The sequence below is a fragment of the Tursiops truncatus genome, chromosome 3 (genome assembly GCF_011762595.2).
Source record: "Tursiops truncatus isolate mTurTru1 chromosome 3, mTurTru1.mat.Y, whole genome shotgun sequence".
In the NCBI taxonomy this organism is placed as follows: Eukaryota; Metazoa; Chordata; class Mammalia; order Artiodactyla; family Delphinidae; genus Tursiops; species Tursiops truncatus.
The window spans coordinates 109726938-109749042 of NC_047036.1; the positions used below are offsets into that span (position 1 = coordinate 109726938).

Consider the following 22105-nt stretch of genomic DNA (forward strand, 5'->3'; position numbering starts at 1 on the left):
GCCTATTACTTTCCTTCTACCCAGAGAAAGAACCCCAGATCAGCTTTTCCACAAAAGGAGAGTTTCCCAGATGCCACCCATACTTGGAAGAAGCCAGGTTGAAATACTAATCAAGTCAAACTTTCTTGATATTACTCTATCTTTCCCCAGGAGGGCTGCACTGAAACAAATTCGGACACCTGTGGCCTCCTCCTTCTATGCAAAGCAAAAAGCCAGCAGCAACCCCAAGCTGATAAGACTAACCTAAAGAGCAAATTATGGTGTAATTTCCTATGCTGATACTTTGTAGTTAATTTAAAAAAAAAAAAAGGTTTCATTTTCCTACTGGTCTGATTTCACAGGAACATTTTACCTGTTTTTGTGAGGCATTTTTTCTCCTGGAAGAGAGGCGCTGATTGGTCCCACATGACTGACAACCTGGTGTAATGAAAATTTCCAATGTAAACTTATTTTCCCTCAGTTTCAGCAATTTTAAATCTATATATAGAGATATCTTTGTCAGAATTGCATTGTTAGCTTCTCCTGGTAAACTGATTGTCTCACATTGTCAGTGCAAATAGAGATCTATTAATGGGTCTCACCTCCCAACTGATCCCAATGCTAGTCTGCTTACTGGCATGTACCAGCAACTTCGTCCATGGACACAAGTGCGATGTTACCTTACAAGAGATCATCAAAACGCTGAACATCCTCACAGCAAAAAAGGTAAGCTATCTGGTACCATCTCTCCAGATGTTCTGGTGATGCTGTGCATATTTCTTAGACTGTGAAAAGAACATAACAGCTTCTAGAGAGTTGGTAGTTGGTGGTTGGTGATAGGATGGGGAGCAGTGTGGAGACTTGTCTCCTGGCACTTTTTTCACCCGAGGGACCACAGGAAGTTTTCTCAGTTTGAGGGAGTCAGAGCTGCTCAGCAAGGCTTACCCTGTGCAGTTGGAGGTAACTCTGTCTCTTGCTCTCTCGTTCCTGCCTGGGCCAAGAACTTGTGCATGGAGCTGCCTGTAGAAGACGTCTTTGCCACCACAAAGGTAAGAGCTGTCCCGGGTCTGCTTTGGCAGATAGGTGACTTGGTGAGGAGAGCCATCCACAAGTGTTCGAACAAGAAATTTTTTTTTAACATAAAGGGAACAGGCCCAAATTAACTATAATGGGTGAAATGTTTTCAAAGACTGAGAATTCTGATCTTTACTCTCAAATACATTTTGGTGTTTCTGGTTTCACTTGATTTAGAAGATGTATAATAGAAAGCTTGGGTTTTGTAGTCATAATTCAGATCCCAGTCCAGGAAAAGCTCTTTAGGATTTTACCCAACCCAGGTCGAGTACCTGGAATATAGGAGGCACTCAATAAATGCTGTTGAAGGAGAGAATTTTTCTGGCCCATATATTTCTGAAAAACCAAATACTCTCACAAAAACAGATATTGAGATTACACGTTGAGAGAGCTTTCATTTTGTCTAAGAGACTTCCTATGGCAACAGGAAAGGTATCGCCAGAGCCCCTCCTCTTCCGCAGCCTGGTCACCTAACAGCCCACCGGCTCCGGGCATGGCTGTCCAGAGACCCTCATCTTGCTCTGTCCTGCCAACTCCCCTCTGGCCTGTCCAGAACCGTCCTGCTGGACAGGGGCCGACATATCCCTGCCTCCGGCTGCTCCTACCAGAGCATCTCACCTTTCCTCCTCCTGCTGCATCTCACCCCCACCCCCCGATCTGCAGTGGGAGGAGATAGATTTGACAGCTGATAGTGCATTTTTCTCTGACAAACACATGACTACAGCCATATCAATAGCTTTCTGCACATCAGTTCCTGTTTTCATGGAAACACACGACTGAGAATGAAAAACCCAAAGCTTCAATTTACCAGTGGTCTCCTAACCACCTGCTTTCCACATGTACTAGACTTGGCCAGGAGTGAAGCCTTATGGGTTGGGCAGGGCCACACCCCAGCACCCAGGCCACAGGGCAGGCCTGTCCTGCTCGTGAGCAAAGCTGGTCTTCGGGCCTTTATCTGGACTATCTCACTTCATTAAAGATTATTCCAGGAGTCTGATATACAATGATATATAATACTGTAATTATATAATAGTATATAATATAAACATATAATACATAATATTATATAATACATATTATATAATTTTATCCTTCAGAATCTCATCCCATATCAGACTGTATCTGTCCATCAGCAGGTTGGAAGGACTTGGAGATTTTATATATATATATAAATTTATATATTATACATATATAATGTATTGATACTTTATATATCTCATATATTAATATTGTATATATAGAGAAATAAAATAGCCAGGAGTCCACTGAGCTGTGCTCTGGGCTCTCCAGAGGTTGGCTGCACTGCTGGGAGGGTGCTGCCAAAGCCAAGGGCAGGGCCCCAGCAGAAGTGCCGAGGGTTTGGAAGTGAGACAGTCTGTGGCTTTAGCCCCAGTTCTGCCATTAACTAACTATGTGGCCTTTGGTAAGTCTCCGCACCTCTTTGTGCCTCAGTTTCTACATGTGAAGATTTGAAAGCAATTTTGAAAGTTGGCTGGAATCCAACTCTTGAGTTAGTGGAAAATGGTATTGTATGATATAACTCCTGATTAAAGGCAAAAACTGGTTGTAGAGAAGCAATCATTCTAAGAAAGAGGCCAGCGTTAGGAAATGATCAAACCCTCCATGACTGCGAGCCCAGTGCGACCCCACTCTGGGCTGCTCTAGAAGACCCAGCCAGCCCTCACCCCCGCCAAGGTGCAGGCCAGTCCCCGCTGCCTTCCTTCACTCTTACCTATCTCATGCCTTCTCCCGAACTGCTTCTATTCCTCCTGGATTAACAAGCTTGTTTTTCCATTCTTCTCTTTTCCTCAAAGACTCAGCACTGCTTACTTATCTATTAAGATACTTCAGAACAAAGAAAGGTTGTTATTTTCAAAACCCACAAAGATGCTATGTGGGAGGAAAAGTTACTTCTTTGTGTTCTCAAGAAGAACATCTTTCCAAAGTCCAGCATATTCATTTTAGTGCTTTTGGGGATCAAGAGTTCCATTATGCCCAAATTGGGTGGCATCCTGCTCTTGGCAAATGCTGGAAGAATGTGCTGATCTAAATCCTGGGTTCCACATGCAATGCCTCCCGAGTGTCTCTGAAGTTAGGTGGTCTGAGGAAGAGAAAGGTGGAAAGCAAGCAAGCTGGCTGGCCTAGGAAGGACTTCTTGGGTGGACCATTAGTTGGAGGTATTTCCTACTACCAAAGGGAGCAAAAGTCCGTAATTTTTCAGAGAGCTCTATGCCAACCCTCAAATCTTTTTTTAAAAGTGAAAGTAGAGGATTCTTTTCATACATCACATTCGCTGACTAAATTTGGGCATAAGTGGAGATAATGAATACAATACATATAGGATGGATCTGTATGTCCTTAAATGAAGCTAGTCAAGACCCATTAGAACTCTAGCAGAATCCCTGCACCGAAGTCTCCCAAATGGTGTGCCACCACTTCTGTATTCCTATGAGGGGTGGGCTTCTTTCTGGCAGCAGACCAGGCCTCCCTTTTGAGCCTCTTTCCTGAGCAGTTCTGAACTGCAGAGTCCGCATGGCTCCTCAAGGTATGCCCTAAGCAAGACACACTCAGGCAGCGAAAGCTGGACAAGCAGTCGAAAAAGTGGGCGGTCAGAGTGTCATCCTGTTGCCGCAATGCCAATGGAACTAAAACATTAAGGACTTTAACTAAAACTAGTTAAAGACCCTTAGAATTCCTTCTTTTAAAAGTTTTCCATTTGATTCAAACTCTTTTCTATACTTATCCTAATCACCTTTAGAAAGTCTTTTGAAAAATATCTTTATTTAGTTATTTTTAAAGATTTTTTCATGTGGACCATTTTTAAAGTCTTTATTGAATTTGTTACAATATGGCTTCTGTTTTATGTTTTGGTTCTTTGGCTGCAAGGCATGTGGGATCTTAGCTCCCCGACCACGGATCGAACCCGCACACCTTGCACTGGAAGGCGAAGTCTTAACCGCTGGACCACCAGGGAAGTCCCTGAAAAATATCTTTAGAGGGTGTTTTCCTACCTTAAATGGCTACATACTCAAAACGGAGACAGTATAATTTCTAAGCTCCTAGCCAACGTTTTAGAAAAGGCTCATCAGATTTTGATGGACAAATAAGTAAAGGATCTCTTCTCTTTTTGGCATTCTTGAACCTCATTGTTCTCTCTCCAGCAACATAGGCGTCTGCCTCCATCTGCATACTCAGCTAGTGTCTGCCTTCTCCTTGGCCTCGCCACCTCTGCTCACCCACAAAGCCCCCCAGAGGTATGGTGATTTATGGGAGGTTTCTTGACTCCCAGAGCCCAGAGATACTGGTGCTGCTCTTAAATTTCCAGCCAGAGTATACGCCCTTTGGAAGGACATGTACTTCATTAAGTACATACATGTCCTTCCAAAGGCCCTGCCCATGGGCCGTCAAGCTCCACAGCGGAAAGGGGAAGCTTTCGTAGTCTAGGATTCTGGCGCTTCGGTCTGGGTCAAGATCTTCCTGGAAAAACCCTAAAATATGAACTGCACTCCTAGAATTTAGCCTAAAGAAATAAGAGATGAACACAAAGATTTATACAGATGGCTTGCTGCCACTTTATTTACAGAAGCAAAAAACTGCAGTGATAGGGGATTGACCAACTATGGCACAAATATGCCGTAGGTTCCTACACAGCTCTCAATCACATGTTCTTAAATATTACTGAATGATGTAAGAAATTGCTAGTACTATATGTTAAGTGTAAAAAGGTTATAAAAGAGTATCAATAGTTGGTCCCTATTGCAAAAAAAAAAGTATTAAAAAATCTGGAGAGATAGTTAGCAAAATCTTAACAGTAGTTCTCTCTGGCTAATGGGATAATGAGTGAATTCACTTTTGTTGAATGTATATTACTTTTTTTTTTTTTTTTTTTGCGGTACACGGGCCTCTCACTGTTGTGGCCTCTCCCGTTGCGGAGCACAGGCTCGAACAGGCTTGAACCCGTGTCCCCCTGCATCGGCAAGCGGACTCTCAACCACTGAGCCACCAGGGAAGCCCCCTGTATATTACTTTTATAGTAAAAAGTTTGGTAATCAGAAAAAATACGGAAGACCCTAGAAAGCTGCTTGGACAGTGCTTTTCACATAAATCCCCTGGAGATCCTGTTAACGCACATTGTGACTCAGTGGGTCCAGAGGGAGGTCTGAGATTCTGCATTTCTAACAAGTTCCCAGGTGACGCCCACGCTGCTGCTTCATGGGCCACATTTTGAGTGGCAAGGAACAAGAGCAGGTCCTGGCAGAGGCTGGAGACAGGTTTATCTGAGCTGGATTGGGCTCAAGCTAAGACACCCTCCAGGCTCCGGGCCTTTGTTCTTCAGTGGAGAGAGAGAGGATACACCAGGCCTGACCAGGCCGAGACACATTCCCTCTCCCAGGTTCTCAAAAAGAGCTGGTTCCGCACTTGTACAAGCCCTCTTCTGAGGCTCAAAGGTCCCCAGGAAGAGCCATGTGGCCAGACTCACACCAGGGCTGCCAGCATTCCAAGGAGGTTCTGACCCTGCACATTCGAGGCTAGAAGCCCCTAACAGAAACTCTGTCCAAGGCCCAGCACCCTTTCTCAGAAGCTTCCCCTCATCTCCCCAGGCCACACTCCTGGGGCACCTAGCTCTGATCCTGGCACTCACGTCTAGCTGTGTGGGGACATGTATCTCCTCACACTGCTACTTCCCATGGGGAGGGTTAAATGGAGAGTGCTGGCCAAAGTGGCACTGTCCAGGTCAAAGGATGGGCATTCATTTATTCAACAAACATGTGGGATTTCCAGGGAACCTGGATTCAAAAACTATAAATTACAGGAATAAGACAGAGCAGACTCTGATTACGAGCTGATGTACATACAACTGCATCCACAGAAAGAAGAGCTTGCATGGGATAAAGAAACAGACATGGGTTGTAGACAGATGGCCCCGCATGCAAATCCCCACTCTCCCATTTACTTAGTTGAGTGACTTGATTCAGGTACCCCTTCAGCAAAACCCTCCAAGGGAAAAGAAATTGGGAGGTTTCAGGAAAAGGCTGCTGCATTTGCAAGTAACTGGAAGAGGTTGTTTGCTGTGACGAGCAGCCTCCATTCACATGGCAGGAATACTTGAATACCTGATCCACAGTTGAGCAAATTCACCTTCTCCACTTGTCCTTCTGGAAAGAAGAAATCAGAAGGAAACATCTCTCTCCAATGTTCAAAATCAAGCTAGCAGTGGCTATCTGTGGAATTTCTCTTTCTAGAACACAACTGAGAAGGAAACTTTCTGCAGGGCCGGGACTGTGCTTCGGCATATCTACAGACACCACAAGTGCTTCAACAAACCCCTGAGTGGACTTCACAGGAACCTCAGCAGCATGGCAAACATGGTAAGCTGCATTATGCCAACAGCTTGCCTTCCAATGGATGGCAGCCTTACTTCTAAGATATTTCTCCTTATAAATAGTAGTACCCTTGGTTAATCAACCCATTCATTCATTCGACAAATATTTGTTGAGGCTCTGTGAGTGTGCTTACAGGTACTGTTCTAGGCACTGGGGATACAGTTCTTGCTCTTACAGAATGTTGTAATGGGTGAGTGAGAAAAGCAAACAAACATATGATTCCAGTAGTGATAAGTGCCATGAAGAAAAATACAGGAATAAAGAACATACAGGGGTCCTGAGGGAGAGGGCTGATTTAGTAGTTGGTGACATCATCTGAGCAGATATTTGAACTAAGTGACAGAGCCGGCCATGTTACTGATTTGGAAGGAACATTCCAGGCAGAGGGAACAGCTGTGCAAAGGCCCTAAGGTAGAAATGAGCTTCATGTGTTCAAAGATTAATAGGAGGGCCTGGATCAGAGTGAGGGAGGAAGATTTTAATAGGAGATCACACAGGGCCTATGGATTCTGCCCCAAGCATGGTGGGAAACTCCCACAGGGTTTTAAGCAAGGCAGAGACCACGATCTGATTTATGTAATTTTTAAAATGATCATTCTGGCTACTGTGCAGTAAATAGACTGAGTAGGGGTAAGCATAGAAGCAAGATGGCCTGTTGAGAGGCTACCACAGTATTCCAGCCTGCAGACAATGGTGGGTGTGACAGGGTGGAAGCAGCAGACATTGTTAGATTTGGGATATTAACCAAAAATAGAGCCAGAAGGGCTTGCTGACACATCTGTTGTGGGGGTGAGGGAGAGAGTAAAACGTGGCCTCCTGATTCCTAGCCTGGGCCCCTTGGGGAATGGTTGGTGCTGTTATCAGATATGGAAGACTGGGGGTGATCAGGGCTGGTGGCTGAGCTTAAGGTCAGGAGTTGAATTTTATACATAGTAAGTCTGAGGTACCTACTTAATAGTCAAGTGAAGATGTTGATAAGATTGTTGAAAAAGTCTGAAGCTTAAGGGAGATGTCAGAACTTGTGACATTAAGTGAAGAGTGCTTAGAAAGATGTTGTTTAAAGCCACAGGCCTGGACTTCTCTGGTGGCGCAGTGGTTAGGAATCCGCCTGCCAATGCAAGGGACATGGGTTTGAGCCCTCTGGTCTGGGAAGATCCCACATGCCACGGAGCAACTAAGCCTGTGTGCCACAACTACTGAGCCTGCACTCTAGAGCCCGCGAGCCACAACTACTAAAACCCACACGCCTAGAGCCCGCGAGCCACAACTACTAAAACCCACATGTCTAGAGCCCGTGCTCCGCAATGAGAGAAGACACGGCAATGAGAAGCCCGTGCACCGCGAGGAAGAGTAGCCCCTGCTCACCGCAACTAGAGAAAGCCCACGTGTAGCAATGAAGAACCAACGTAGCCCCAACGCAGCCAAAAAAAAAAAAAAAAAAAAAAGCAGGGCCGCTTTAAAAAAGAAAAGTCACATAAAGAAAGAACAAAATCCAAGGACGGAGCCCAGAGGCACTCTAACATATAGAGGTCAGGAAGAGGTGGGTCCAGCAAAAGAGACTGAGAAGTAGCCAGTGAAGTAGGAGAAGTCAAAGAATGTATGGCACCCCAGAAGGCAAGTGAAGAAACTCTTTTAAGAAGAAGGGAGTGATCAACTGTGTCAAATGTACTAACAGTCAAGAACGATGAACGCTGAGAATGGCCACTGGATTTGTCATGAGGGAGGTTACCGGTGATGCTGATATAAGTGGAGATTCGGGAATGAAAGCCTGACTAGAGTGGATTCCATAGAGAATGGGGCTGGGGAGGAGTGAAAAGAAAGGGGCACTGAGTATAAAAACTCCTTCGAAGTGCTCTTCTATAACGTCGCAGAGAAACAGAACAATAGCTGAAGGGCAGGTATGGTGTGAAGGAAGTTCTTTTAAGGTGAGGTCTATATGGAGCATGTCAGTATACCAGTGGGAATGATCCAGTAAGAGGGGAGAACTGATGGTAGGAAAGAGGCAGAGCCAAGAGTGGATGTTATCTAATGCCAAGTAGAGGAATTGGGGACATTCATCCCCTCCCTGCTGCCTTATTTACAAGGTAATAAAACAGGGAGATGACACTACACTGTCTTTTTTTTTTTTTTTTTTTTTGCGGTACGCGGGCCTTTCACTGCTGTGGCCTCTCCCGTTGTGAAGCACAGGCTCCGGACATGCAGGCTCAGTGGCCATGGCTCACGGGCCCAGCCGCTCCGCGGCATGTGGGATCTTCCCGGACCGGGGCACGAACCCGTGTCCCCTGCATCGGCAGGCGGACTCTCAACCACTGCGCCACCAGGGAAGCCCTCATTGTCTCTTTTGAGCCTCTTAATTATCTTAGGAAGTAGGCGCTATTGTTCCCCTTTTACAAAGGAGGAAACTGAAGCTTTTATAAACGAAGTAGTTTGTCCTAAGCAATGCAATTAATAATTTGGTAGAGCTGAGATTCAAACTGAAGCAGTGGCCTGGTGGTAGGTACCAGGAATCCTTTCCACCTGAAGGGCTGCCAAGCTATGATGTTTCTGGTTAATGGGCAGGGGGACTGAATCTCTCTCTCAGCAGTCCAGATGGCACGGGCTCAAGATGGCAGCAGGCAGGTCTGAGCCTCCACCTTCATGTTACGCGTCCCTGAGCAGAACCTAGCTGTGACACACCTCTCCAGGGATGGCCACACCCTGAAGGCAGACAGTGATGGTACAGTGGCCATTTCTAGGAGTGTAGGTAGCATGCACCAAAAACAGGCAAACCCTGCTGGCCTAGTGGCAGAGTCAAGCCAGACTGGAGGCCCTGGTTTGATCATTGCTCAGGCGGCAAGTGGCAGCATAGGCTTGACCCAGGTAGACAGGCATGAGCAAGACTCAAATACTTAGCGATGAAAACTAATGAAATGTTTCTTTTGTAGACCTGTTCTGTGAATGAAGCCAAGAAGAGTACGTTGAAAGACTTCTTGGAAAGGCTAAAGATGATTATGAAGGAGAAATACTCAAAGTGTTGAAGCTGAATATTTTAATTTATGAGTTTTTAATAGCCTTATTTTAAAAATATTTATATATTTATAACTCATCATAAAATAAAGTATATGCAGAATCTGACAGCATGATGTCATTTTAATGGCATAGACTATATTTACTTGCCAACTTTTGGGGAAACCAATTTAATTTACTGAGAGACTAAAATTGGTGTGGGAATTAGAAAGGAAAGACCACTTCCCTCTCAAGGAGTTCCCTCTCTCATTGGGGACATAATGCATGAAATGATTAAAGAATACAAGGCCACACAAGATGTAAATGATAATTAAAAGAGCTTGCAGAGTGGGTCCATAAGTCCTACTGACTATCAAGTAATTCTGAATTTAAAAAGTGTCAACTGGATGCTTAGAACATTCTTTTCCCATTGGCACAAGGGTTGCTATATTGAGTCCACGGTGGGGAAATAATTCTAGCACACTACCTGGCACTGCAGTGAACAATATTTAATGTCCTAATAATGTAAATTCTTTTGATTCTCAAGCTTCGAACCAACCAATAGACAAAGCATGGAAGACTTAATTATGGTTACAGAACAGACTAAATGCTATCAAACTGACAACAGAAAAGGAATAGCTCAAAATGATTGAGAGGTAAAAGCAAAAGGAAAGATTGAGAGGTGGGGCACCAACACTGTCTAAGGTTGATGGAACAAGAGACTTAAGTATTTATTCAAACTTGGAAACGTAACAAGATCTAAAAATAACTTACTATAAAAAATTTGGAAGGGGCAGTATAAATAAGGTAAACTCTCACTTTTCAATGGGGAAATCAATACAAAATATCTAAAGTTGATTAAAAAAATAGTTGGCAAGGTGGTCATGAATTGATGAATGTTGTAGTTGGGGATGGGTACATGACGGTTGATTACACTACTCTGCTTTTACACGTGTTTGAAAGTTTTTATAATAAAAAGTGAAAAAAACAATAAAGTAAAACCAATAGTAAGTAAATCAAGAAATCTTTGGAATTATAATGGTAACCACCAGAGAAACTAAAAACAAAAAAGGGAGGGTGGACTGTTGGGAATGGGACTTGGAATAAGAAACAGTGAAAGCAGGGCAGGAGATTTTTGGCTTTCTATTTAAAGTCTGTGAGTGTGACCATGTGCATAAGTGATAAAAAGTTTTTAAAAGTTAAAGTACTAAAATTAAAAAGACAGACAATAACAAACGGTGGTGAAGATGTGGAAAAACTAGAACTGTCATACATTGCTGGTATGATTGGAAAATGGTAGCCATTTTGGAAAACAGTGGGGTAGTTCCTCAAAAGATTAAACATAGTTACTATATGATCCAGTAATTCTAATCCTAGGTAGCTACACCAAGAGAACTGAAAACATATGTCCACACAAAAACCTCTACACAAATGTTCATAGCAGCATTATTCATTTATAGCAAAAAAGTAGAGACAACCCAGATGTCAATCAGCTGATGAATGGATAAACAAAACGTGCCATAGCCATACAATGAAATATTATTTGGCAATAATAAGAAAAGTACTGACACATGCTACAGTATGGATGAACCTTGGGAACACTATGCTAAATCAAGGAAGCCAGACACAAAGGTCACATACGGTATGACTATTTATATGAAATGCCCAGAAGAGGCAAATCCATAGAGGCAAAACGTAGAATATTGGTTGCTAGGGGCTGCGGGGATGAAGGAAGAGGGAGTGACTGCTAATAGACATAGGGTTTCTTTTGGGAGCAGGGAAAATGTTTTGATATGACATATTCAATAATGGTTGTACAACTCTGTGAAAATACTAAAATCCACTGAATTATATACTTAAAAGGATGAATTTTATAGTATGGACGTATCTCAGTAAAGCTGTTATTTTAAAAAATCAAAGGAGAAAAACAAGTGTCAAGTCATTGAAATTTGCCTTTTAAAGACATGTTCTCTGCAAGAATATGGATCTAGTAACAGTGAATGAGCATTCTCTTTTCATTCTTGCTCACACACATGACAAAAATTAATACTAGTACTAAAATTATACCAAAACATGCAACATCTTTTTAACCCTTTCAAAATAAGGCAACAAATCAAAAGCTTAAAGTCTCACCCTGACCACAGCCAGTTTCACCCTGCCCACATAAAATACCAGTATGCCAAGGGCAACAAGTAACTAAGAGAGTCATGGAGCCTTCTAAGGCCACAATGAAAATTTTAATTTCCTTTCTTCTTTGATTGAGACTCATTTGCATTCAATGGCTAATGTGAGCTGTAGTCTGCCACAGGATATGACTTGTGGGTTATAGTTTGTGTATGAGGCCAGAATGGTAAAAGGAAAGGCAATCGGAAGAAAGATTTAGAACAGGCCACAGAAGGGACATATGCAGGCTCCAGGCAGGTCTGCCACGGACGGAAATACCCAACAGTAAGCCCTGGAGTTTACCAAGGGAGTGAGAGAGCATGAATCAAGGAGGACATACATAAGAAGAATGAGCGAAGAAACTTCAGGATTAAGTGAAAGTTGAGATGCTTGTCGCTTAGGCACATTCACTTAGGAAACTTAGTTACAGCCCATACCTACTTCATAGGACGTGACTTTTATCTGTGCATGGAATGTGTGACACTGAGAGCAAAGGCTGATCCCCTCCCTCCCTGCTATCAGCTACTTCCACCTTTTACCTATGAATATATTCTATCTCTAACTGGTATTTGTAGGTAATAAATACTTATTGAATAAACAAGTGAAAGAAAAAAACATTTTGCTCAAATCTATGGCTGAATGTCTTTCATTGAAACATTCTTGGGCAAGTTAGAAATGCCGGTCTCTGATAAAAATGCCCCAGGGGCTCTCTTGTTGCTATTAGCCAGTGCCCTGTCCAGGTTTCCCACCCTCCTATGCATGTCATCTTGATCGGCTTCTCCCAAATCATCTGAGAACGGGGAATTTCAGGGCAGAGTGCAAGGTACAGCTTTCTCATGGGCTGGCCTCCCAGCATACAAGGTGAGCCTCGCAGTTCCTACCACTTTCCAATGAGGGCAAGGCAAGCACCTTCTCTAGTCTCGGAGCCGATTTCCTGTTTCAAGTCATCAGTTCAACTGGAGCTCCATTCCCAGGTGGAGTACTAAAACCTCCTAGTTAGCTGTCTTTGCCCCGAGCACTCAGACGTTCTCTCCTCAGCTCTCTAGTGTTTCTCTTCTAATCCATCCTTCGTGTCAACTTCTTCCTAGTTCAACGTTCGGTCTCTAACACTGTGTCAGCTGCTAGGGAGGAATGCTGTGCCTGGTAGCTCACCATGCACTCTCCTTCACTACAGCCCTCAACATGCTGCACTGTCATTCTCCACTTACATGGTCATGAGCTTTGCAAGGACCTTCTACTCAGCACAGCATGGGTCCACAGTAAATACAGAAGACACCTGGTGACTGAGTGGCATAACTCATGATGGAGTAGAAATCAAGGCAAACATAATATTTCTGTAATGACTCTGGTAGGTTGGGTTAGGCAATATCCTCTTGTGAAGATTGGTATCAACTCTGAGAAATATTTTATTCAGTTGTAAAGTCCCAGTTAAATTCCTTTGTAAAACTGGAGAAATAAAGTCTTTGATTAAAAACTAAAATTTCCCCAGTCCTCTCAAAAGGGGTAGGGGAGGGGAGCAGGTGTAGAAGAATGTCTGATCTGTCATATTCTTTAGTCAGAGCCATAAACGTGTTTGGGTAAGACAAAGTGATGTTCTGATAACGTTGATAAAAGTAACTTGAAGACTGGGTCACAGGAAGCCCAAGATAAATGCTGAGAGGAAACAGGTTCTTTTTGAAGTAGCCTCTTCATAATCATTTTCCCACACATTTGTTCAACTTCCGAAGGAGGACTGAATACTTGATTTGCTTTGCAAATGAAAAAGCTTAAGAATGAGACATTCAGATAATGTTATAACATGTGCTTAGAAGGCTCCTCCAAGCTTGCTTTAAGTTTAGGCTGCAGCTTCAGAATCATGTGAACAGTTCCTGCAGTCACATACTAACTGTGTTACCTTAGGCTGGTACTTGGGGTTTTTGTGTTTTTCTGTACTTGGTTTTAAAAAGAGATTCTTGAGGGTCTTCATAAGAAGGTGGGATGGACAACGACCTCAGCAGCATCCTGACAACACAGGCAGTAATAGGTTCCCTGAGGGTGCACCTTAGTGGTGTCGCTTGGTGATAGTATCACAGCTCCAGAACTCAACTGGGGAGGAGGGGCCGCGGGTGGGAAGGTGCACTATTGCTTATCTTGCTTACACTATGGCAGGCCTCTAATTTTATTTCCATGTTCTACAAACATGTGTAGAAGTTTTACACTAGCTAGCACTTGGGAAGAGGAAGAGAGCAAGACCTGAAATGGCCAGAGGAGTCTCCTCTCTACACAAAAAGCACACTGAAATCCTTTGAAACTTGCTAACAAATCAAAACTTCTCAATGTCCTCTGTGAACTTCTTGAGGCTGCCTAGCACAGTGCCTGGTAATCAATAAATGTTTGTCCAAAGAACACACGATTAACAATAATCCAAGCAATGTTATTGTTTTGGAGATATTTTAAGCTCCTTAAAAGTTTTTGAAAGATATCATGATATCATTACCAATAAGAAACGTCTCCTTTTACCTTTATTTTCCATACAGACTTCTTTAAGTTTCTGTTCTCAAACACCTAATGACAAGGATAACAAAACTTGGATTAAAATATTTTTGGTGAAAATAAATTTTATCAACGAGAAGGGGCATTTTAAAAAACATCTCTCCCAGGTTTCCGTATCATGATGATTTCTGTTTAAAGACCCACAACATTAAGAGTTTCTGGTGTGAAATTACACAGGTCTCTCTTAACCTCATGAAACTGAGAGCCAAGCACAAAGAACCTGCCTATTAAGATCAGGATGGACATAAACACAAAAATAGCTCAGTAAAGAAGCAGACCACTATTACAGGCATTAGGTAAAGGTTTTTATTTCTTATTTAACCATGCTGTATGTATACATACAATATCAATATATACAACTTGAACAAATACAATATATACATAAAATACAACGAAAGTTGGCTTTTGAAATTAATACGACAAACTTATCATACGATTTGTAATTCTGGCCGGTATACAGTATTGTAGTAACGCTATTTAAGTTATTAATGATTTAAATTAGACTACAGTATAAGTTCAAAGGCACTAGGAAGATCTATGTTTTCTTCTACCATTTTAGATCAAAGAATAACTAAAAAGGAAAACAAATGCATACATTAAGAAACTGGGCAGACACTGGCATACTTAAATGTAAACTCTACCCGTTCTTTAATTCACAGCCCTGTAGGAAAGGGAGGGACTTTCCTTAAGATAAGAGTTAAGGGAAAGAATATTTTTAAAAGACTAGAAACAAAACAACCGAAACCTATAATCATAATTTTAAAAACATGTTACAGTTGAAGTAGCACCACCCTCTCCCCCAAAGTAACCTTAAATTTCTTGCAGCAAAAAAAAGTCCCCTTTTCCCAGAAAGTAGATGCCACAGCATGTCAAATGGATTCTACTTGTGGGACGAACACATAGATGTAGACCCGCCACCTTGATTACTCTTATACTTCACAAGAATCTAGACAAAAATGGGGAATACTATTATATTTTAATATCCTTATTACTACATGTAATTGCAAGGTTTACTAAAGAACATACCACAAACAACATTCTACCAAGGCTCCTTTTAATAAATATTACTTTTTTAAATTAAAGAGAAAAATAGCCATTCAATAACCTACTTATATGTGACACTCATTTTAAATCTGCTTCCTATATCAAATAATGAGCAAGTTTGTTCATCTATAGCCTTTCATGAAATTAACACCAAAGTTGCAAAATATTTCATTTATGGACAATGACACAAAGTAACTGTGAAGAAACCATAGAACTACTATGATTAGAGCTAAGTGAAGAGCTCTAAAGTCAGGTTCCCATGTTTTCACATGGATACTCAGGCCTGGCTCCAATATCTAATCTTGGTATTATATAAGATGACTATTTAATGCCCATCTGGTATAGTCAGTTCTAATATAAATGCTTTAAAAAAAAACTGCTAAAGTAGCCTGTTTTTAAAATTTCTCAACGTTTTGAGTTTTTATAGATTTCGTTTTGTTACTGCTATGGCGTGGAAAAGAAAAAAAACCTAACATACTGGCTTAAATTTTCTATAATGTTTTAAAGCTTAATTCTAAAGTTATTCCTTTTCTATTAACTGGATGGTTAAAGGGTAGACACGTGCATTCTTTAAAAAGAAGAAGTAGTCATATTTTTTTCCTACTGGTAAAATTAAGATTTCTCTAGAGTTATTATTAACAGAGTTAAATATGCATCTACAATTGCCAAGATATTCTGCTTACACAAAGCTTTTACAAGACATAAATTCACCTCAAGTCTTCACGGTACCTAAACAATGCCCCACAAAGTTATAAATGTCTAACTATCTTACACGTTACAAAGAAAATGCTGCCAGTTAACTGCAATTCTTATTACCTAGAAAATATTCACCATACACAGGATATTTAGTACATCACCTCTGGAATGTACTTTAAATTTATGGACACATTTTTACCACCACCTCACAAATAACGCTACATTCGCTCACCCCCATTCTATATACATCTTTGTAATGATAAGCCAATATTTAACCAAACTTACTAAAATAATGTTAACTTAATAAATACTCATTTATGAAGTCTTAAAACTTGTAGCCAATGCGTTTCAGGGCTGATTACATAATTTTAAAACTCATAAAAGAGAGAGATATATATATACATATATATATATAGTGGTTTTGGAGTAGCATAACTTTAAAAAAATAAAAATTTTGTAAGCAGTCAACAAAAGAACAAACAATTCTATGACTTTTTTTTTACTATAAAATAAAAATAATTTTTATTTTAGAGGTATGGTCTAACTGGATTTGTCAATGGAAGAAATTCAGGGAAGAATATTTTCTTTATAAAATAAGAAGAAAGACAAAACAAAGTGTTTTAAAGGCAAAGAATTAAAAGATATTTTTCTTGCTTTGTCTGTATTTTCTAGAAAACGAAGATCTTTCTCATTTGGGAGAAACAGAGCAATTTTCATCAAAATCTAGAACTCAGACACAGGAAAGCATCAGTTAATCATGTTTCAAAGTGAATTTAAAAAAATAATAGCCATAGAGGCAAATGTTAGTGATCAGTATTTAGCTTCTTAGTTTTCTGCAGCTGTGACTCCTTTGTATTCAGGTACAGATTCAATGTTTCAAGAAACATGAAACCAAAACAAACAAACAAAAAATTTGACTTGAAGTCAAAGTGGCAAAAAGAAATCCTGAGAGGTCCAGATGAAACATATCTTCAACTTTTGTTTTTTAAACATGTATACTTCTAAAGATTGACTATAGAATTATAAAATTTTCTATAGATCAATAAGATCACCCATCTCATATTTTAAATGCAATGAATGTTAGTATAAAAATTAGAACATATTATAAAAGGCCAGGTGGGTGTTAGGATAGAATCATTTCTTAGATTTGCAGCCCATACATTCATATATAACAGGAAAACATAGGACAATTAGACCTGCAACTTTCTATGTGCAAAACAGGACTTATATTTTTTTTTCTATTTTGAATATCCGGTTATCTAAATATACAGTAGTTGAGTAAATCACTAGCAGATTTATGTATACATTTAAACTGCAACTCTCTATAGTATAAGCTGCTCTCTCAACTTCCCTGCACAGTATAAGTTGAAAACTAATATGACAATTTGAACAATTACCAATTGTACAATTTTAATGTTATATTAACTTAATATATATAGACTAAAAGTTATTAGGCAAATTATTAGTTCCAGTCTTACTGCATGATCTACAGCTTCCATTATTTGAAATAACACAAAAGTCTTCAGTGTTTTAATCAAAGGTTTTGTCCAGGCATGAGGATATCACTAATTTTTATTCTGACTTTAAGTCTGTAACATTTACTGAAGTAAAGAGTCAATTACAGTTTCAGGCTTTGCAGAACGCTTTCTGTTTGGAGAAGAGAAAAAGAAAACATGAATGCTTTCCTAAAAGATTGAAATGCAAACACTTTACATAATTGTAAATTGTATGTAAATTGTAGTAGATAATACCAGGCAGCCATAGACTCTAGAAACAGGCCAAGGTTTGACATGCTTGACCATGAGATCAATTAATGTCTGCCTTTTCAGGCTAGGGAAAGGTCACCTAGAGTGAGCACAATAGCAAGGCCCTCCACTCCACCACCCACAGTGATGAAGGAGTGAGTGAACAATAAACTGGACTAGACAATGTGGACAGGCCAAGCGGTCTGCATGCTTGCCAGATTTGAACCCCCTTATTATCTCTTCTGGGGTATGCTAAAGATGCCAGCTTATTCAGTGAAAATCAGAGTCACAAATCATCTGAAGCAACAACTCACAAATGACTGTGTAGGAAATGATGGAAATGTTCCATTAATCTATCATGTTTATTGCAGTTTTGCTTATTAGCACACTGAAACATGTGCTTCTAATGAGGAATATCACATTGAACATTGTCAAGCAATGTAATGTAGTATCAATAAACCACTTATCATGTATATTTGTCTATAATTATGGCCATTTACTGTTTTCATAATACAGCAGGCTAATTCTGGCACACAGAGATGCTGGATTTGGCTCGGCGAATGTTAGCTCACATTTGTTTGGTTTTTTTTTAGATTAAACTGAAAAAGTATATATTTTAAAATAAGCATTCTGAAAACTGTATCCAAATATCTTATGAAATTATTTGCTTGTTTGTTTTAGGTCCACATAGCTTTTAAAAAGTGACTAAAGACGGAGATCTCACGTAAATAATCCTGATTTCTGGCTTCTCTTTTGAAACAAGAAGATCCAGAAACCATGGGCCCTCTTTCCCCAAACTAACTAGAAGCAGGGTAACAGGCCACTCACTCCAGACAGAACACGCTCCGTTTTGCCCCAGCCCACACCACTGCCTATTTTTCTCCCACACTGAGGGCAACTGTCTTACCATTTATCATCATACTTGAACTGTCACTTTTCTTACTAACTGCAGAGTTAAGAGGAAAATACCTCCATTAAAAGTGGAAAAGTCAAAGACACAGAGGAATTGGTGTTTCTTTGAATTGATTTGCTTCATTCATTAATATTACATGCATGGCTTCTGTTGGCATATGAAATGCTTTTAATGTCTGACATCTAAATGTTGAAGAATATAAAAATTTGTACACTTTTAATATGCTACTGATTCCTCCTCCCCAAATTTATAAAACTTAGGTTATGTCTATGAGATTACGTTGCACAAAAATATTAAAACTTAGACTTCACCCTACACGTAACTCAAAAGTCTAGGTACTCAAAGTAGGGAAAAATATAAGCTTATTATTTCCTGTCATTTCAGGAGCCCCAAGGTCTGTTAGTCAGTTTAAATAAGCTGAACAGTACTTAATGTAGGGAAGGGAGAGAAGAAATAAGCTCCAGCCCAGGGCTTTCACATCCTCATTTCTCTGGGCTATGTTACAATACATATAAACTACTCAATAGTCAAAGGACAGGGAAAGACAGAGAAGTTTTATTTAACTGGTGACTGAGGAAATCAAGGTTCTTGGGGCAGTATTCATGACAGAAAAATGAATCAGCTGAATACAATACCTTGGGAGTCTAACGAGGCAAATTAATTAGCATCTCACTAGAATAATTAGTGTAAGGATTAAGGAATTAAAATAGTAATGACTTATTATACATTTGGAAAGAACAAAGTAAATTAACAATAAATTCTACTACTCAGGAGGGCTAAAGAAGTTGGAAGACCTTAATTCTTTAGCCAGATTTTATTTACTCAAATTGTAACTACATAGGACTTCAATATTTAGTTAAATATATCAGACAAAATACTTATCATGTTAACTAAATTTCCTTTAAATGTACTTAATTTGAAAATCTCACTGCCTTTGGCTCATGGGACTCAAAGACAGCTCTTACCTTCTCCCTGTTTTTGGCCTGGCTTTCCCCTTTGAAGTCCGTGGCCTCTCTAATTTCATCAAGGACTGCCGTAGGCTCTCCTCAGTATAGGCAAGATACACATGGGAAAGGTCCACCTCAAAGGGCTATATGTAAAGGAAATAAACACAAGACATTCTTACAGAAGAATTTAAACCAGATTTGGGGGAAGATTTAAAATACTAAATAAACTCTTAGGAAGAAAAGCCAAAGACAAAACCAAATAAATATCTAAAGATATCTTTTTCTAATGCCATTTATCTCAAATGTATTCACTAAGTGTTGGTGAAGAAGCCCTGACACACTATAAATTCCTTAGTAGTAAAGAAAAACTGCTGCTGTTTTCCCTAAAGCTGCTACTTCCTCTTGTTGACCTAAGACTAGGACCAGCTTTGAAAAGGACAGACTTATTCTAGTCTCTAACCAAATCCCCAAGGCCCAGAGAGATGGTGAAAAGAGTCTCCAAAGAGAACTACATGCCACTCTTGTCACAGAAATGCCTGCCATCACGACTGAAGGTGAACAGAACTGTCCTAATAATCACCCCATCCTAGAGTCTCTATTCTCAAAATAGTAGCCTATATTTCAGCTGAAATGATTAATAGATATCATGATGATAACACAATTTAGTGACCCATATTCCTACAAAGAACCAACTGTAGTTTTTTTTGTTTTGTTTTTTTAAAAAAGCACTCTTACGTCTTTCTCCTTTTTATCAGGAACTGGAGTCTGCTTTCTCATGTTATTTCCTGTGTAGGCAACACATTTCTCAAAAAAGGAAAAAAGAAGGGGAGGAGAATTATCTTAATTAGCAATTAATACTATGAATGAGGCAAATTACTATGAGATATACTGATGGCACACTCATAAAACATGATTTGAATGCTGGAATAGAAAGGGACCCCAGAGGTCATTCAGTCCTATACACCAACCTACACCATCTCTACTATGTATAACACACAGAATATTCTGTGTGTTATAACATAATTATTAAAACATCTTATCCACTTCAGTGGCTTCTCACTTGATTCATCCTCTGGACCACCTTTCTCCGCATTGTAGCCAGTACAACTCCAGTCTACAGGAAGTATTCCATAGTATTTCATGAAAGGATGAAGGTTAATACTCACTAGTTGCCATTCCCCTATGTCTTCATTCCAATGGACATAGTTTTCAATCATTTCCTTTTAAAAGAGTCAGAGATGATCTACTTTTAATATTTAATAACATTTAAAATACTGAAAAATATTCATGGAACTAAAATCTTAATATAGTAAGTGAAAAAAGTTAAGTCTCAAAACATTATATACTGCATGATGCCCCTTTTATATATTTTAAAATATATACTTTCAAGGAATATATGTAGATTCAATTAAACTGTATAAAAATAAAAAGCAAGGAAATAAAGAACATGGCATTCAGGATGGTGGTTACCTTGAGCTTGAAGAGGTAAAGGGATAGAAGAGGCAAGAGGGAAACCACTTGGTTAGAAATAGGTCACTACCATGGTCCTAGCTTTTGTTTTGGGTGACAAGTTCACTACAAAATAACTAACTAAACAAAAGTAGGCCATCCAAGGACCATCAAGGACAGTATATTGTGAGCCAAATAGTAATTCTGTGCAGCTGAGGTCCAAAGGAAAAAAAATACTAAGGCTTATATTCAGACAAATTTCTTAAAGCTGTATATAGATTCAAAATAAATTTTTAAAAATCAATGTTAGAAATTAAAGATGATACAAATAGATGGAGAGATATACCATGTTCTCGCACTGGAAGAATCAACATTGGGAAAATGACTATACTACCCAAAGCAATCTACAGATTCAATGCAATCCCTATCAAACTACCACTGGCATTTTTCACAGAACTAGAACAAAAAATTTCACAATTTGTGTGGAAACACAAAAGACCCCGAATAGCCAAAGCAATCTTGAGAAAGAAAAATGGAGCTGGAGGAATCAGGCTCCCTGACTTCAGACTATACTACAAAGCTACAGTAATCAAGACAGTATGCTACTGGCACAAAAACAGAAATATAGATCAATGGAACAGGATAGAAAGCCCAGAGAGAAACCCACGCACATATGGTCACCTTATCTTTGATAAAGGAGGCAAGAATAAACAGTGGAAAAAAGACAGCCTCTTCAATAAGTGGTGATGGGAAAACTGGACAGCTACATGTAAAAGAATGAAATTAGAACACTCCCTAACACTGTACACACAAAAAAAACTCAAAATGGATTAAAGATCTAAATGTACGGCCAGACACCATCAAACTCTTAGAGGAAAACATAGGCAGAACACTCTATGACATAAATCACAGCAAGATCCTTTTTGTGACCCACCTCCTAGAGAAATGGAAATAAAAACAAAAATAAACAAACGGGACCTAATGAAACTTAGAAGCTTTTGCACAGCAAAGGAAACCATAAACAAGACGACAAGACAACCCTCAGAATGGGGGAAAATATTTGTAAATGAAGCAACTGACAAAGGATTAATCTCCAAAATTTACAAGCAGCTCTTGCAGCTCAATATCAAAAAAACAAACAACCCAATCCAAAAATGGGCAGAAGACCTAAATAGACATTTCTCCAAAGAAGAT

The 22105-nt window shown here is 39.8% G+C and overlaps 2 protein-coding genes across 4 annotated transcripts in view; one reads left to right on the forward strand and one right to left on the reverse strand.

Moving 5' to 3' along the window:
- Window positions 1–513: 513 nt before the first annotated feature.
- IL4 (interleukin 4) lies at window positions 514–9523 on the forward strand. The gene is given in 4 exon segments (NM_001280657.1): window positions 514–705; window positions 981–1028; window positions 6297–6422; window positions 9362–9523. Coding segments are annotated over 4 exon segments (402 nt in total). The 5' UTR covers window positions 514–570; the 3' UTR covers window positions 9455–9523.
- A 4882-nt stretch (window positions 9524–14405) lies between these two features.
- The window catches only part of KIF3A (kinesin family member 3A), an 82415-nt gene continuing 74715 nt past the window's right edge, over window positions 14406–22105 (reverse strand). For 2 of the 3 annotated variants that reach the window (XM_019924407.3, XM_033853154.2), the window contains 4 exons: window positions 20629–20682; window positions 20198–20266; window positions 19481–19605; window positions 14406–17504 (listed from right to left, as the gene is read on the reverse strand). In XM_019924407.3, coding sequence (XP_019779966.2) covers window positions 17456–17504; window positions 19481–19605; window positions 20198–20266; window positions 20629–20682 — 297 coding nt within the window. In that variant the 3' untranslated portion in view covers window positions 14406–17455. The remainder of the gene's footprint in view (window positions 17505–19480; window positions 19606–20197; window positions 20267–20628; window positions 20683–22105) is intronic. The other variant, XM_033853155.2, reaches the window with a different exon arrangement.